Source organism: Wyeomyia smithii, chromosome 3, assembly GCF_029784165.1.
Source record: "Wyeomyia smithii strain HCP4-BCI-WySm-NY-G18 chromosome 3, ASM2978416v1, whole genome shotgun sequence".
In the NCBI taxonomy this organism is placed as follows: Eukaryota; Metazoa; Arthropoda; class Insecta; order Diptera; family Culicidae; genus Wyeomyia; species Wyeomyia smithii.
The window spans coordinates 236,176,534-236,194,991 of record NC_073696.1 but is presented as its reverse complement, the minus strand read 5'-3'; the positions used below and the strand labels follow the sequence as shown (position 1 = coordinate 236,194,991).

General features: G+C 40.4%; 1 protein-coding gene across 1 annotated transcript; it reads right to left on the bottom strand.

Moving 5' to 3' along the window:
- Positions 1–16,082: 16,082 nt before the first annotated feature.
- On the bottom strand, positions 16,083–17,481 carry LOC129729119 (uncharacterized). Its single transcript, XM_055687602.1, has 5 exons — positions 16,886–17,481; positions 16,659–16,815; positions 16,347–16,598; positions 16,213–16,287; positions 16,083–16,136 (listed from the first exon to the last, which is right to left on the bottom strand). The coding sequence occupies exons 1-5, from the start codon at positions 17,479–17,481 to the stop codon at positions 16,083–16,085; spliced, it is 1,134 nt and encodes a 377-aa protein (XP_055543577.1).
- Positions 17,482–18,458: the final 977 nt, after the last annotated feature.

Here is an 18,458-nt window from a genome sequence, read left to right as displayed (position 1 = left end):
AAATTCTACGTTGTTCTGCTATGATACTATTATTGTAATAAAATACAAGGTATTGGCTAGTACTAAACCAAAAATCAGCTGCTACTAGTTGCGACTTACCGAGTAATTCGAGTTTTCGCAACGATTGTTTTCATGTCAATTCATGTATAAAATCGTTAATCTGCAGGGTCCGTATCGATGTTTTTCCTACAATAGGCTTTGCTAAATGCCGGTGTATGCAACACGACCATAATTGTGTTCGGAGGCCTTTCTAAACTGACGTCCAGTAGTATGAAGACCCCTCAGAAATAATTATTAGTACTAGGAAACAGTTCGTTATTAGATAAACAGTGTCTTAAATAAAAGCGTTTAGTATCTATGCCAAATGGAATTAAATATAACAAGAGGAGCTCTTAGAAAGGGAACATGACCAACTAGTCTTTAATTGAACAATGTTCCTATTTGAAATATTTTGTCACAAACAATAACATTGAAATTATATTTTATATTCTTTCTCGAAAATGATGACACATCAAAGGTTGGCAAAAAACTATTCAAAGGCAACTACAAACTTCCAATAATTCATTTCATGATGACTCGGAATTTCGAATATATCTGAAAATGAAACATATGTACTTAAGTCTCAGCTATGATTCATTACTGAAATTTCGGATTTATGAATAATGAAAATAATTTTATCTCATCAACGGTGCGTCCTACAGTTGTAATATGTTCGACAACTTCATGTCAATTGATGATATAAACAACTCTCCCGAAGAAACAAAATGGCCAGCACCATTTATTCAGAAGATAGATGTCAGCGCCATCTGTAGAAAAAAATTAAAGCTGCTTGAATACATTTTTCAAAAAGATGTTTTTATGGTGAACAACATTGCCGAAGACATGAACACTGTGGAAACAACTTTAAAGGAGTTTTGAAGTTTGTTCGCGCCAACGGACCAATTTGCTACACTGTGCGCTGCAGTAGGTATACTGAAAAAGAGTATCGGTACATACTTTATTTATTTATTTATTTATTCGTTTAACATCAACAGACTTGAGTCTGGTCCTAATGATTGTATCTTAAAATATTTAAAAAATTATTCCTAATACTAGAGCGAGGTAGATGGTAGTCGAAACCGGAAGATACACTATTGAAAACGCGCTGAAGTCCAATGAGAGCTCCGTTTGTCCCATAATTTGTTCGACGAAAAGGAATTCGTAGGAAAAGGTTATTCCGAACGACTTTGGAATTAATTAGATTGATATTGCCTTGTATTACATGTATGAGCTGCGCGCGATTTTCGTAACTGGGGAGCTGGTGAGGATCGTTCCAAGGTAGATGTCGAAGAGCAAAACGTACAAATCTCTGCTGAATTGCTTCGATTCTGTTGGCACCATTAAAGTATTGAGGGTTCCACACTACCGAACAGTATTCTAACGTCGAGCGAATTAATGAGCAATATAGACTTTTTTACAAGTACACGTCCCTGAAATTCTCGGCCATTCTCATTATCATTCCCAAATTTCGCGAGGATTTGGCAACGATATAGCAGATATGTTCCTTAAAAGGAAGTTGACTATCCATCAGCATTCCTAAATCTTTTACAAATGCTTCACGCTCATCGGCACTGCCCCGAGGTGGTAGTCGAACATAACAGGTCGTTTTTTCCTGGTCAGCGAAATCACCGAACATTTTTCCGGGTTTAGAGTCATTCTATTGATGTCATACCATTAAGCAAAATTTTCCAACTGATGTTGTAGATAGAGAGCATCGTCTGAGCACCTCACTTTGGCGTAAATTTTCATGTCGTCGGCAAAAGATATTCTGGGGCGATTGAGAATGCAGTTCACATCGTTGAAGTAGAGGATGAAGATTAAAGGCCCGAGGTGACTACCTTGTGGGATTCCGGAAGAAGCATGAAGTTCTTGCGATCTGTTGTCTCCAATTTTTACCATGATGTGGCGATCCGCAAGATACGATTGAAGCCAGCGTAAAATGTTTCCGCCAAATCCCATTCGGTCGAGTTTTTCAATGGTAATGTTGTGGTTAATTTTACCGAAGGCTGCTGACAAATTAGTGTGTATAGCGTCGGTTTGGTGCCCTTCAGCCATAATATCCATTGCAAATGAGGTGAACGTTAGAAGATTCGTTGTTGTTGAACGCTTTGGCATGAATCCATGCTGCGTATCAGAGATAAGCGGCTCAATGGTAGTTTTGAGACTGCATTCAAGGCGGAGATTCTGCGCTAGTTATCGACGTTTCTGTTGTCACCTTTTTTGTAAACCGTAAACATATACGCGTACTTACATGCAGATGGAAAGCTGCCTGCAGAGAGTGAGAGACGGAAAAGATGACAAAGCGGAGTGTTGGCTACTTCGAATATCACAACCGTAGTAAATATCACAAACCACAGCGAACCACCCCTGTCGGTATTCAACAACAATTGCTGCATGGGACGTCAGGGCGGTGCGATGACAAGCAACTGCATAAGTGTCACCAGCATCAGTGCATCATCATCCCGGAGGTTGTTACGGACCGTTTTCGTGATGTTCCAGCTGAGAAGAGCGGATTTCTTTGGCGCCGGTGGCTTCTAGAGCTGAACAAAACCAGTTAGACTGCAGAGGAAGGAGCCATTCTTATTCGCCAATCGCCCCAGGAAACATAGTTATCCAACGTAAATTAAAATACCCAAGATATGTTAAGTAGAAAATAAATCGTGGAGAAAATAAAAGTAGTTGCAAATATAAAATACGTGTAGAATAAATAGTTAAGGTAGTTTTTCGAACAGTGGAGTGTCATTTATTTAGTGACGGAAGGCCCAAGAGGCAACGCTGCTTCCATCGGCAGTATAGCTAGATTGCCGCTCACCAAGGAAATTGTTCACGTGCTTTCCGAATTTTGGATACAGTCCACTCACCAAGAAAAGGAACCACCCCCGGGAATTTTGGATCAGTTCTCAACACGGAGTAAGTAAGCCGGTAGCACATCGCTTCAGGAGAATAGCCGGTATACCATCTGGGCCGGTCGAGAAGGAAGGCTTAAGTTTCGAAAGCGCCGACTGGATCATCGAGACGTCGATATTGATGTCAGTAAAAGACTGTCCATACAGCGATACGTTGTCTGCGGCTAACGATATTTCATCTTGTGACAGTGATTCGTTGTAGAAAACGCTGGAAAACTTTTGAGCAAAGAGGTCGCAAATGCTGTGTAAGTTTAATTCCTTTCGCTCGCCGTAGATCATTGTTGAAGGAAGTCCCGCTCTTTCCTCTGCTCATTAACGTATTTCCAAAACCCCTTAGGATCCGACTTAAGTTTGTTTTGTACACTGCGTAAATGGTTAGCATGACACTCTCGACTCATCCGTTTGTAGGCATAGTTAACTTTTAGGTAAATAATCGTCTCGCAAAGAAATTCCTCCGGAAAAGTTGAAGTTCCCAAACACAACTACCTCGTCGTTGGGATGTGCTTGCTTGCAGAATTAGTTTACCGAGTTTAAGTGTGTGTTGATAAGCGTCAAGTCAAGTGTCCTGTCTGGTGGGATGTAAACGGAGCAAAGGAAAAGCGAGTAGCCGGGAAGCGTCAACCGAACCCAAACCTGTTCAATGCTCGCCCACCAGTCGTTATCGATTAGCACAGCCTTAAATCGATGATTTACAGCTATTAGCACTTCCCATCCAGTCAATTTAGTGCTGTTCAGAGGGCAGCGATCTGTACGGAAAACCTCGTAGTTGTCACCAAAAATTTGGCTCGACAGTGTACGGTCGTTTAGCCATGTTTCAGTGAAAACAATTACGTCATAGCTTTCATCCGAGCTAGCGAGCAGATAGTCGTCCATGGTAGTATTCATGCCACCCGCGTTCAGGTAGTAGATGTGTAGTTCAGAGGATTTAAGTTTGCTAGAACAAAGCATTTCATCAGCGCGAGCAGACTGAGATGAACAACAATACCTTCCTGAGGATAGTGTTTTTTTTTTTTTTTTTTTTTTAAAGGTGGCGGGGAAATCTGCAAACAGACACCTGAGAAGAGAACTCAGGGTGTGGGGATGAGACTAGGGGAGAGATGCTGGGGTAGTTACACTCCCCCAGACACCTACTTATCCCTGTCCCGACCCACTAAAACCCCTCCAGTCTCCAGCCCTGGTCTTCCCGGAACGACGGTTAAGTATTACGTCGGGAAGTGGCTTTTGTGCGTGATGCACCCTCTTTACTCTTATAACCTCCTAGCTAACTACCTGGAGACTGGTAATTAGCTACCACTGGCGTGTTGGTGGTTGACCCGCCACACACGTTGCAGCTCCAGAACAATCTGAGAGGCGGCCGCACAGACCGCGTTCCAGATGTCCGGGTCGTCGCACATCCTCCGGACTAGATTGTCCGGAGTAGTGCCAGGCCCGCTCACAGCCATCATGTTGCTCCTCGCTCTTACGAAACGGGGGCATACGAAGAAGACGTGCTCAGCAGTCTCCTCCTCCTCCACGCACTCGGGACACATGGGGGACACCGCGTGTCCGAACCTGTGCAGATATTGCCTGAAACAACCATGGCCTGACAGGATTTGTGTCAGGTGGAAGTTCACTTCGCCATGTCGTCTCCCGACCCAGCCGGATATCTCCGGTATGAGTCGGTGCGTCCATCTGCCCTTTGTGGAATTAGACCATTCCCTCTGCCAACGGAGCATCGAGAATGACCTTCTGGTACCTCGTATGCCCCTTGTGTCACGTTGGTCGAAACACTCTCTGTCCTCCTTGATGGCGATGCTGATAGGCATCATGCCGGACAAGACACATATTGCATCGTATGACACCGTACGATACGCACTCGCAACTCTCAGGCACATGAGCCTGTAGGTACTTTCCAGTTTGCCACGGTAACTGTTAGTACCTAGCGCTCTGGACCACACTGGCCCACCATACCTAAGTATGGACGAAACCACGCTGGCAAGAAGTCTTCGCTTGCTGCCATAAACCGCTGAGCTATTGGACATCATACGAGATAGTGCTGCAATAGCCGATGAGGCCCTCTTACAGGCATAGTCGACGTGACTCCCGAACGTGAGCTTGTCGTCCACCATAACCCCCAAGAGCTTCAGGGATCGCTTCGAGGTGATGGTGCAGTCTCCGACTCTGACCACCGCCTGTTGCTCCGATTTACGGTTGTTCACAACCATGACCTCCGTCTTATGATGCGCGAGCTCCAGTTTCCTGGAGCGCATCCAGTCCTCGACCTTGCGTATACAGTGCGCGGCCGTCAACTCGACCTCCTCGATAGACTCGCCGTAAACCTCCAGCGTTATGTCGTCTGCAAAGCCGACGATCACAACCCCTACAGGGAACTTGAGTTTTAACACTCCGTCATACATGACATTCCACAACACCGGGCCCAGGATAGAACCTTGCGGGACTCCTGCGGTAATTGGGACGCACTTCTGACCCTCCTCTGTGTCGTAAACAAGTACTCGATTCTGGAAATAATTTTCCAGAATCTTGTACAGCGACACCGGTACATGGATGCTCCTGAGCGCGAGCGCTATGGAGTCCCAACTGGCACTATTGAACGCATTCTTCACGTCGAGCGTGACGATTGCGCAGTAGCGTATTCCCCTTCTCTTGCGCTGGATTGCTACCTCCGCCGTCTTGATGACGGAAGAGATTGCGTCCAGCGTGGACCTGCCCTTCCGGAAGCCGAACTGGTTACTTGCCAGACCGTGTACACCCTCCGTGTACCTCACCAGTCTGTTGAGGATGATCCTCTCAAGCACCTTGCCCGCGGTGTCCAGCAGGCAGATAGGCCTATATGCCGATGGGTCCCCTGGCGGTTTCCCAGCCTTCGGCAATAAGACCAGTCTCTGCCGCTTCCACCTGTCCGGAAAGAGACAGTCATCCAGGCACCTCTGCATGACTGCCCTGAACAGCCCGGGGGCCGTTTTTATCGCCAGCCTGATCGCCAGGTTAGGGATACCATCCGGTCCCGGTGCCTTGCTCACCTTTAGGGATTTGGCGATCACGATGAGTTCCTCATTCGTAACCCTTGCCTCCTCCCCTGCCTCGACACGGCTGTCGTCGCTCACGGATTGGATGCTCGGCAGGTTGGCCGACCATCTCTGGTCTATGTCTGAGATACTGGAACGTCGGACGTGAGACTCGACCGCCGGAGGCCAAGGACTTGGCTCGTGGCGTGGAAAGAGTCCCTCGATGATACGCTCCAGCATCGCTGGTGATCGCTCTGCAGGCGCCAGCGCGCCTTTAGTCTTGGCCATTACGATCCTGTAGGCGTCACCCCACGGATTTGTATTGGCACTCGCACATAGCCTATCGAAGCAGGCCCTCTTGCTGGCCTTTATCGCACTCTTTAGCATCGATCTTGCCGAACTGAATGCTGCGCGGCGCTCTGTCCTCTCTTCTTCGTTTCGCGCACGCTGCATCCTCCGTCTTGCACGGAGGCACGCACTGCGAAGGTCGGCTATCGCGTCCGTCCACCAGTAGACCGGTGGCTTTCCATTCCTAGGTTGGCGAGTCCTAGGCATGGTGGCGTCGCACGCCCGCGATAGCATAGCAACTAGTTGGTCAGCAGTCGGGCGAAGCCAACTGCCCCCCTCGCGCTCCCTTCTCATTGCCTCTTCGAATACCTCGGCATCAAAGTGCGATGTCTTCCACCCGCGAACGGTCGGAGTGTTGGCTCTACCCGTCGCTTGCCCCCTCTCGTTGTTGTCTACACTAAAACAGACCGCCTGGTGGTCGCTATTAGTGTAGCCATCGTCTACCCTCCAGTTCTTGATCAGTCCTGGGCTGGAGAACGTCACGTCGATGATCGACTCCGCACCATTTCTGCTAAATGTACTTTTGTTCCCAACGTTGGCCAGATCTAGGTTGAGCTTTGCAAAAGCCTCCAACAGGATCTGGCCCCTCTGGTTCGTGAAGCAACTTCCCCACTCAACAGCCCAAGCGTTGAAGTCGCCCGCCACCACCAACGGCGTTAGGCCCGTTAGCTCCATGGATAGGAGGTCGACCATCCGGATGAACCTTTCGGTAGACCAACGTGGCGGAGCATAGCAACTGCAGTAGAACACTCCGTTCACCTTAGCAACTACGTACCCTTCTTCTGAGGTTGAGACAACCTCCTGAACCGGGAACTTGCTCGTCGTACATATGGCCGCCAATCTGGACTTATCCGCAACCCAGTTACCGTTTCCGGGAGGGATGCGGTAGGGGTCCGATATGACGGCGATGTCCGACAACGACTCAGTGGCTGCTAGGTGTAGCAGCTGCTGAGCCGCGAAGCAATGGTTCAGGTTCAGTTGCGTCACCCTTACGCCCGTGGTTTCGCAGCCGGCTTACCGGCTGGGCACCTGGGGCCTCCCATAAAGTGTTTGGCGTCCCGTTTCCCGGAACATACCATGCACTTGGGAGACTCCCCACAGTCCTTTGCTTTATGGCCTGCACCTCCACATCGCCTGCACAGCTGGCTCCTATCGGGCCCCTTGCAGGTCCAGGACTTATGTCCGCCCTCGAAGCACCGGGAGCAAATGTCTGGTTGCTGTAGTATGCCCAGAGGACATACCGACCAGCCGACCTTCAACTTGCCCTCTTTCAGGGCCAGGTTAGCGTCCGCCGACGGTAGTCGGAAGGTAGCTACCTGGGTCCCCGCCAGACCTTTGCGGAGGCAGATTGACTCCTTAGCCACCTCCACCCCGCACTTCGCTTTAAGGGCTTGTGCAATGTCGCACCCCTCAGTGATTTCGTCCAGGTTTTTAAGCTGGAGAGTCACTTCTGAGGTGAGTGCCCGCACTTGCACCTCCTTCCCTAGGACCTTTTCGGCTAGCTGAGGATAGTGTTTGGAAACCCTCTTCCGACACCTCGAATTCAGAACCGGAACGACTCTGATGGCAGGAAACATTATGAAGTTCGTGAGGCTGTTGATTAGGGTGAACTGAAACGGGGATGGAAGGGGCTTCCATAAGGCGTTACGCGATCATTCTTTTTTCTGTAAGCTTTGGACCACTGCGACCATTATTTTGATCTTTTGTGGTACTTGAGCATTCACAAGCAGTACGTGATCCGGATTCGTGAAGTGGTTGATAAACTGAAGATTTCTTCATCTAACTATATAAACTGAAGATGTTGCGTCATATATTCTAAAACGTCCATTGAACCGTTGGCTGAGATCAAGTACATATATTGGATGGTACTTAACTTGCGCGAGAGTCCAATGACTCTCGTAGTCCAGTAATGATACATTCGAGGTATTTTCAAAGAGATAAATCTTTCAAATGATAATGCATGAAATCGACTTTTCTTGAAAAATCACTAGAAAGACGCGTAAATTCCAAAACCCACGTAAAAAAGCATAACTGAAAGCATCTTCAGTGTACTTGTAATCAGCCAAAGGCCAAATAATTCCACTCTAGTGCTTCATACTTCAAACAATTTGTTTCTCCAACATCCCTAAAGGGTTAAATTGAGTTTCTATCTATAGTACCCACAACAAATTATATATTTATTTTTTATGGAAAGGCCTTTGTCAAACCCACAGAAATAATCAAACTGTTTTGTTAGTATAAAGTTTTAGTTTACAATGCTTCCCAACTAGACCCACATTTCTGTCAAAAGGTGAAGCATATCAAATGCCAATAGGGAAGTATAATCTTTAACCGTTTCTGGAATATTTTGTCCAAAGTATTGTTATTTCCCACTAAACTGCCTACACAGAACTGAGGATATGCATGTTTTGTTCGGTCTACCCACGAAACGAATCTGCCTACGATAATATAGTCAAAATGATATCATTTACCTTTAGGTTGTAGCTTCCCATCTGTTTCAACTTAATCAATCATTTTCTTCTATGGCAACCCACAGAGAAATACCTTTTCAATTTGCGTGGCTCGACAGATGTTTTCAGAAATGATGATTTATGTTTCTCGCAATCTAACAAATGAATCTCCCAAAGTCTTCGGTAACTCGCATTAACATATCATCATTTACTGAAAATAATTTTAAAATATTGCAAGATGAAGTTCATATTGGAGATGTCAGACATCAAAATAACTAGAAAATTAAACAAGCGTGATAGTCAGAAAAATTATTAATTTCCAATAGCACTACCAAATTGTGGATATGTTCAGCCAATAATTATGCTGAAAAGCATTCTAAAATTCCTTAAACTCTATGATTGTTGCTGTTTCGAGGAAACATTTCAATTTTTCTAAATCATAATTCCATTAAAAATCCAAATTTTTCCTCCTACATAGCGCAATAAAACGCTTGAATACCTACGCCATTAGTTGATTAGAAGACTAAAATTACATTATTTCCAAGTGATCGGCATTGCCAGTCAGGTGATTTAGTTACCCACAGACAGAATCCGCAATCTTCCTTACCACATTACCATTAACGGCTAATCCTTTTTCAACGTCGATTGATTGTGTCAGTGCATGATGCAGTCGACATAATTAATGAAATCGTTTTACGCTCCCAGCACCCCATCTGCCGTCTGATCCCTATCCGAGGTTGTGAATTTAATCGGTTAACGATGCCGTCTATTTCATCACCCAATTTACAAATGTACAAACGGCGCTGCCCCAAACCACCGGTCCCACTTGGAAACGTACGTTTAATCAAAGATAACTAGAACAAGATACCTAACTCCCATCTTCTTCATACATTTTGAATACGACCGATTTCCGACGGTTAGTGCTGCCATCTGATGACTTAAATTCTCATAAAATTGTCACTATGAGCAAAACCGATTTATCGTGTATAGTCCGTCATCGATCGTTGAGCTGCTCAAGATTGTATATGAAAAAGGTGTAGCAGTTTGGTCAGCTCGACGCTTAAGATAACATGCAGATTAATGATATTGTCATTTTTTGCACTTCAAAGTACGAAAGAAAAGTGTGACATTGACTGTCAGAGTGGGAGTTTATATTGAGGGGTTATATTTGTTTTCAGGTCCCATTCTACCAACACTTAAAGTTTGATATGTCACAAGCCAGGTTTCAGCACCATTGAGCATATGGTCAGGTTCGCCGGGGCACCAGATTTTTGCTTCATTAACCTCGGCAACAGTGGAAAACTTGGCTGTAGAACGTGGTCATAGCGGTTATCGAGAATTTCAATCTCAATTTTAAATGATGCGCCGATTATTCTTGATTCTTCCGGACAGTATCATGTTTGAGAACTAAACATTCGTACACATTATTATCATTTTTCGGATGGCAGCACCGTACAGTCGTCCACATGGATACTGAAAAAACTGTTTCACCTTTCAGCAGTCATGTCTTGGCCTTGTCGTCAGTTGATTTTGACGTTAAGTATACATTATATTAACAGTGTATAAATTAGTTCAAATTAGTTCGACTTTTGCTCACGCGCAGCGACAACCATGTCCGATGAATTCTGCAAGAGTCAGGTATCTTGCTCTAGTCATCTTCGGTTTAATCCAACAGGACAAGTGTATGCAAATCCGACCGACAACCAATCGAGCATCCGTGGCTGCTGGCTAAAGGATACAAGCTTCTCAATACGAGAAGGACTGTGGACACCAGTTCGACTGGTGCCGTTAAAATTTTAATTAACTTGTGAATTTTCAATCTTTGTTTGATCACGTCCGAAGCTTCCGGTTTCCCAGGTCACGACAGCCGGATGTCACTTTGACTCCGTTAGTGGATAGTTGGCTGATAATTTCCTGACCGAAGAGCTGAGGATGCTGCCGATAAGATTTCCAGCAGAGTTTTTGCCGTCTTGGTGGGGTGAAGATTTTTTTTCCTCGCAAATTGAGAATTGTCTTTTAGTTTGCCTGAAAGGCAAACAGCACGCTGACGTTTTTTTATATAGTAGGTATGAAATCGATTTCGAGTACAATAGACGAAAGTTGTTATTGTAAAAATGGCAAGATATTTGAAGGTTGAATTTGAAGGTTTCTTTCATGATTAGGTTTCTTTCCTCTTCACGATTATGAGTGTAAAAATAAAATTCCCTATTCACCATAAAATTAATGATAAAAAACGAATACGTTTTTTTTTGCGTATTCCAATTAGTACATTTATGATTGTCTTGTTTCTCACTAAAATCTGGGTTTGTAGCTTTCTAGCCAATTTACCGATAAAAATGAATTTATAAATATTTACGTACTTTTCGCGTCCATGAGAATGCATTCTTGAAACAAAATTAATCGTGAGGAACATTTCTGTGATTAAAGTCAAAACACTCCTTAGCAAACTGCCGTCAAAATATTTGGGCTTTGATTACTAAGAGCGCTGCAATTAAATAAACAATGCGTCCAGATATTGAATGACTCAAACTTTAACACCGACTCCACCGACGCCTTTACGCAAAATCCTGCAACATAACATTTGTCGAGTTTCAATTGAATTTCGGTGGGTTTTCCTTACTATTTAAACCAAATTTGTTGACGTTTCGACCTACTTGTCCTTTTTTTCGACCATCTTCAGTTTTATTTTATAATTATACACAAAAAACAAACGAAAATACAAAAAATATAATTAGTGTCACAAAATAAATAGATTTTCATCTTAAAATTGTAGCACATACAAAAACATATTCTCCTTTCTATTTTATTTTAAATTATAGCACAAACAAAAAAAATTTCTTTCTCTGATCCCTTCGGAGAGTTTTATCACTCGAATCTTAAGTTTGAGCGTTAGGTTATATCGTCCCTTGCTGTTGTGGTGGGTTGTAAATCTCCCTCAGCTTGTAGAGCATATTGTTGTTCTGTTTTCTGTTTTCTATTTTTTGTTTACTGTTTTCTGTTTTCTATTTTCCATTTTCTGTTTACTGTTTTTGTTTTCTGTTTTCGGTTTTTGGTTTTCGGTTTTCTGTTTTCTGTTTTCTGTTTTCTGTTTTCTGTTTTCTGTTTTCTGTTTTCTGTTTTCTGTTTTCTGTTTTCTGTTTTTTGTTTTCTGTTTTCTGTTTTCTGTTTTCTGTTTTCTGTTTTCTGTTTTCTGTTTTCTGTTTTCTGTTTTCTGTTTTCTGTTTTCTGTTTTCTGTTTTCTGTTTTCTGTTTTCTGTTTTCTGTTTTCTGTTTTCTGTTTTCTGTTTTCTGTTTTCTGTTTCCTGTTTTCTGTTTTCTGTTTTCTGTTTTCTGTTTTCTGTTTTCTGTTTTCTGTTTTCTGTTTTCTGTTTTCTGTTTTCTGTTTTCTGTTTTCTGTTTTCTGTTTTCTGTTTTCTGTTTTCTGTTTTCTGTTTTCTGTTTTCTGTTTTCTGTTTTCTGTTTTCTGTTTTCTGTTTTCTGTTTTCTGTTTTCTGTTTTCTGTTTTCTGTTTTCTGTTTTCTGTTTTCTGTTTTCTGTTTTCTGTTTTCTGTTTTCTGTTTTCTGTTTTCTGTTTTCTGTTTTCTGTTTTCTGTTTTCTGTTTTCTGTTTTCTGTTTTCTGTTTTCTGTTTTCTGTTTTCTGTTTTCTGTTTTCTGTTTTCTGTTTTCTGTTTTCTGTTTTCTGTTTTCTGTTTTCTGTTTTCTGTTTTCTGTTTTCTGTTTTCTGTTTTCTGTTTTCTGTTTTCTGTTTTCTGTTTTCTGTTTTCTGTTTTCTGTTTTCTGTTTTCTGTTTTCTGTTTTCTGTTTTCTGTTTTCTGTTTTCTGTTTTCTGTTTTCTGTTTTCTGTTTTCTGTTTTCTGTTTTCTGTTTTCTGTTTTCTGTTTTCTGTTTTCTGTTTTCTGTTTTCTGTTTTCTGTTTTCTGTTTTCTGTTTTCTGTTTTCTGTTTTCTATTTTCTGTTTTCTGTTTTCTGTTTTCTGTTTTTGTTTTCTGTTTTCTGTTTTCTGTTTTCTGTTTTCTGTTTTCTGTTTTCTATTTCCTGTTTTCTGTTTTCTGTTTTCTGTTTTCTGTTTTATATTTTCTGTTTTCTGTTTTCTGTTTCCTGTTCTCTGTATTTTCTGTTTCCTTTTTGCCGTTAGTAACATTTTTTCGTTTTCCTGTTTTTCTTCTTTTCCATTTTTAATGTTTTTTTTTTTTTTTTGATTTCCTGGTTTCGCTGTTCTGTTTTTTTCTCTTTTAATTTTTTTCTGTTCTTTTTTTGTTTTTGTTTGTTTTCAATGTAATTTATCCCTATTTTCTATTATTTATGTTACGCTATGCTGTTTTCTTGTATTTTTTTCTGATTTTTTCAGATTTTTTTTTGTTTTTTTATTCTGTTCAACTCTTTGCTTTTTTCCGGTTTCTGTAGTTACCGTTCCTCTGTTTTTCTCTTATATTTAGAAATTCATCATTTAGTTTTTTTTTGTTTTTAGATGTTTGTTTCTATTCAAGATTTTTTTTTGTCTTTGCTTGTGTTTTTTCTGTTTTATTTTTGATCAGTTTTCTTTGTTTTTTTTTGTTTGTTTTGCTGTTCTCTTTCTTTTTACTTTTTATCTTTTTTTTAAATTCTATTTTTTCTTCTTATCTGTTTTCTTCGTTCTGTTCTCCACTATATGTTCTGTTCTCTCTGCTATTTCTGCCTTTTAGTTTTCAAGGTTTATCTAAATAATCTTTTTTTTAATTTTATCTGTAATTTTCTTCTTATTTTTCTTTTTTTTTTATTTTTCCCATTTTTCTTTCATTTTTGTTTATTTCTCTTTTTGGGTTGATAATTTTTCTAATTGTTTTTCTCTTTTTAGTGTTTTGATTAGTTTTCTTTTTTCCTTTTTCTGGTTTGTTTTTCATTTTGATCCGTTTTTTTTGCTCTTTTTTGTTTGTTTATTCTGTTTCTTCTTCTGTGTAATTCTATTTATTCTGTTCTCTTTGTTTTTTTTTCTGTTTTATCTGTTCATCTTGTCTGGTTGTTTTTTTTTTTTTGGTGGCTTCTCATTTTTCTGTGTAACTTTTTCTGTTTTCTATGTTTGTTTCTAATTCATGTTTATTGAGGTTTGTTTTTTTCTGTTTTTTCCTGTCCTTTTATTATTTCACTGGTTTTTGTTTGCAGTTCGTTTCCTATTGTTTTTTTTGTTCTTTTTCCGTTTTTTCTGTTATTTTTCGGTCCTTTTTTGTTTCTTTTTTTTTGTGTTATCTGTTTTGTCGTTATTTCCTCCTTTGTTTCTTTTTCTCTTTTCTTTATTTCTTCACTTTTTTTCTAATTATTTTTGCTGTTTTTCCAGTTTGTTTATTTTCTTCGAAGCCTACTTTGCTCTACTCTTTCCTTTTTTTTCTGTTTTTTTTTCTTTTGATCGGTTTTCCTTTTTTCCCTTTTTTCTGTTTTCCTAGTTTATTTGGCTTGTCTCTAATTTTTGTTATTTCTTTAGTTTCATTCGTTGTTTTTTTTATTACTGAGTTTTTTATTGTTTTTCATCCTGTATTTTCCTGTTATTTATCGCTGTTTTTGTAATATATTTTTTACTGTTCTTTTAGTTTATTTTTTCTTTTTTTTGTTTCTATTTTCTCTGTTTCATCCGTTTATTTTGTATCTTTGTTACTCTTTTACTGTTCATACCGTTTCCTTTTGTTTTCTCGATTTTTTAGTTCTTTCCGTTCTTTTCTATTTGCTTTGTTGTTTTTTTTCTATTCCCTCAGTTCTTTTTTTTTAATATTTTTTCTTTTTGTCTGTTTTATTCGTTTTCGTTTTTACTTCTTTTTTTTTTCTTTTTTTCTGTTTTATTTTTTTTATTTTTTCTGTTTACTTGTTTTTTTTCTATTTTTCACTGGTTGTTCATTGTTCTGCTCTTTGCCTAAAATTCTGTTTTTATTTTTTTGTCTTTTTACTGCATTTTTCGTAAATTCTTTTTATTTCTTTTCATCTTTGTTTTTCCTGTTTTATCTGTTAATATCTTTTTCTGGTAATTTTTCTTATGATGTTTTCTCTGTTTTTTCTCTTTCTCTCTGTTTGTTTTCTGTTTTTTCTTTTTTTCTGTTTTTCTAACGTTTCATGTTTATTTTGATTTCTTCTTATGTAATTTCTTCTGTTCTTATTTTGTTTTTTTTTTTGTTCTGGTTTTTGTTTTACTTGTTTTACTGTTTGCTTTGTTTACTTGTCTTCTTTCGTTTTCTTTTTCTTCGTTATATCGGTTTATTTTTCTGTTTTTTTAATTTTCATGTTTTATTTGTTTTGTTACCTCTTTTTTGCTTACCTTATTTTTTTGGCCTACGTTTTTTTTCATATATTTTCCTGTTTTTTTTTTTATCTGATTTTTTGGTTTACACTGTTTTTCTTTTGATTTTTTTTCTTCATTTTCTTCATTTTTTTCTGTTTTATCTGTTCTTTTTGTTCTCTCTGCTTCATCCGATCATTCTCTTTTCCTTTTTTCCGTTATTTCCTGTTCTCTGATTGTTGGTTAATTGCGATTAGTTCTCTGTTCAGCCAAGTGTTCAAATTTGTATTTTAACTTTTTTGTATATGGTACCAGTTAAGACCAACGTACAGTAATAATCTTGTTGAGGCCACGCGCAAGTTTTGGCTTTTTTTTTTCAATAGAGCCCAAAACGATTGTCCTGATTTGAGATCGGTTAAAACCAACATACAATAAAAATGCTGTTGGGGCCACGCACAGGTATGTGTTGGAACCACACATGTACGTGTTTTTAACAATGAAATATGCAATTTTTTTCACATTCAGTAAAAAGGAAGGAAGTAGCCATAACAAACGAAAATAAAAGATTGAAAGATCATAGTGTTTATTATGAAGTCGCACAGCCAATTAATCTGCGAAAAATGGTTTCTGGAAAATATGCTAAAATTTGTTTTTCAATATTAACATGAAAAAGACAAACGAAAAACCTCTAATAAGAGCTTAACCTATTTTGCTCAGAACGAACCAATAATTTTCCAATATTCCGAGAAGCAGAACATAACTTACACTTGGAAATTTTACCAGAGTTTTTCATCAAAAAGCGCACAACACCAAGTTGACCTTATTGCCAGCTTTTCTTTAGTTTATTGCAGTAAACTAAACTGGCGAATATACGAAATTTAAATTAAATTAAATTTTTGAATATCATGAAATTGTCAACAGAATAGTTTATTTATTTTTCATTCGAAAGAAAATCTGTCTCATTATTGGTATCATGATAATTACGATATAAATATTTTACACCTTTTGAACAAACAGGTACGATAACTTCGTCCCTATACATACCTTCCACACCATGACGATAGTAATCGATATTAGTTCACTCGAATCAGGCTGTCAGACATCGAACTGAATCATTACAAATACAAAAGTTGCCATCGTCGCAATAATCTGAAAAGTTAGCATGCCAATTATGATTACCGTACAGAAATTAGAAACTGCTGAGTTTTGTCACATTGTAGAACACCACCAAATTGACGTCGTAGAACCAGGTCGTTATTTTCAGCGGGTTGTGTTTCATTTGTAGCATCAGTGCACGAATCTGGCGGAGGAAACTTTACCTTATTATCGGCGCCAAGCATTTGTTGTACAAGACCTTACTTTTATCACCACCTTTTCGTCTGCCTGATAGGTGATGGCTGCTCCCAGTAACGAGAGCACCGCTTCCGACCCCAACAGTATATTGTTTCCGTAGGTGAGGATTAGTAAAACGGCAATGCAATACTCGACCCACCAAATTACGTGCATTCCACAGTTAGCGATGATGCTGTACCTGCCGGTCAGAATCGCTCGGTATATGGCGAACAAGGACAGGATTCCATAGATTAGTACAATGGTGCAGTATATGATAATCTAGGTTGATAAAGGTTGTTTCGGTTGCTGGAGCATACACAATTTTAGATCAACACTTACCTCTGCCGAAATTAGTTTACTGATTGTGCCGGAAAGTTCATACAAATCGCCGTAAATTAACGCCATTGAAGAGATCCGTGTATGCAAAATTTGCGAGGAGTGATAGTGGTGTGGTTGTTCTCTTTCCTTTTCTAACGCTGGGAAATTCAGATCTTTCCTGATCGAATGTAAATTTATATGAATGTCTTTTATAGTTTCGATTTCGCAGTTCGCAGCACACAGTTTACCTCAGAGAATCCTCCAGAAAACAAATCCTTCGATAGAGTACAAAAATCAGAGCAAATGCGTTTGTCGCCAGAACAGCTGCAGAAAAACTCATGTACACTTTGCCACTATAGATGGTGAAAGTGTCTCGTAAGCTACCCAGCAGCAGCAGCGCACCGAATGTGGCAATCGCCACAAATATCAAGCATATAATCATCAAAACCACCAGCAGGCGCCTTTCGCCGCCATGATCGATCGGAACTCCTAGTGCAGCCATTTGAAAATCGATCCATCGGAGACGCTGTAAAATTGTTCCCAGTAGACTCCGCCTGGCCAACCGAAGGACGAGTGCTCCTAACATTGAAACGTATCCCACTTGCAAAATTACCAACCCGGTAACATTCATGAGGGTAGAACCAGTTTCGACGTAGGGAGCGTAAAAATTCCGGGCAGCCAGATAGCCATAGATTGCTGAATGAAGCACTAGCAACACCAAACCGGAACGGGACCAAATCGGAACCGTGACTCTTTCCTCTTTTCGGGCCGCTTCATGTCGAAAGGTGTAGGCACCGTAACCAACCGTTTTGTTGAAGAGAAACAACAATCGAAAGCTTTCCATCGGCGCCCAGTAGTGCAACTGAAGAGTCACGGCACCGCTTCCGAATTTATCTAAACGAAGTACTTCAATAACAAAGCGCTTTTAGAGCCTTCGCAGTTCATTCAACGTATTTTATCTGAGCTCACGACTACTAGGCGGATTCAATCGGAGAGAAAATTGACAAAATGATGTTCAATTTTTCAGTCTATGTTCATTCTGACACAGGCGACCGACTTTATACGCTGGAATTAAATAAAAAATATCCACTCATGAGTGTCATTCTTCCAATATTGGCTTTGCACGGATTGGTTACGCGCACATAAAATACACATACACGCACACACTTCCAGTATCCTGAGGTAATATAATTATGTGACAAATTACCTTCATTAATTCCGGTTATTATTGGTTATATCACTTACACGTGCAGACTTCGGAACGGCGCGACAGGTCGCACGCGTTGCCGGGAGGCAAAAAATAAGCCATCAAATTGAAATGGAAGATCCTTATCGCTCACACACAGGAAATCCGGTTTTCCGCTGCCGAAAGGACGAAGAAATGCTCGCAGCCCATTCGCACAGCCAAACACACGACACGCACGTCTGCGTGGGAGAATCGTTGCCGATTTGTCTCCGCGATTCGCGATTTTACGGGCTGCGTGCAATTTAGGACGGCAATAAAAACTTTCTTTCTTGCCAAAATCGGAAAAACGTTCAATCGAACGTTATCTACTCTGGTGCGACTCGGCGCCATCTGGAGGAGTTCGAATGTGTAGGAAGTTGTAGGTGTCGTAAGTACGGCACTAAAACTTGAAGCAAGAAAAGTGACTGAATGTAATGGCGACGGCGCAGGTTGAAATTTCCTTTACGTTAATTTTCCATGCAAATTGATTTCTTCCGAAACCGTGGGATTTTGGGTAATTGAGCTGCCAATTGTGATAGCGGCGAACCGAGAAGGTGGAATTGCAAGTTCGAAAGAACTAGGTAAGAATAATATTA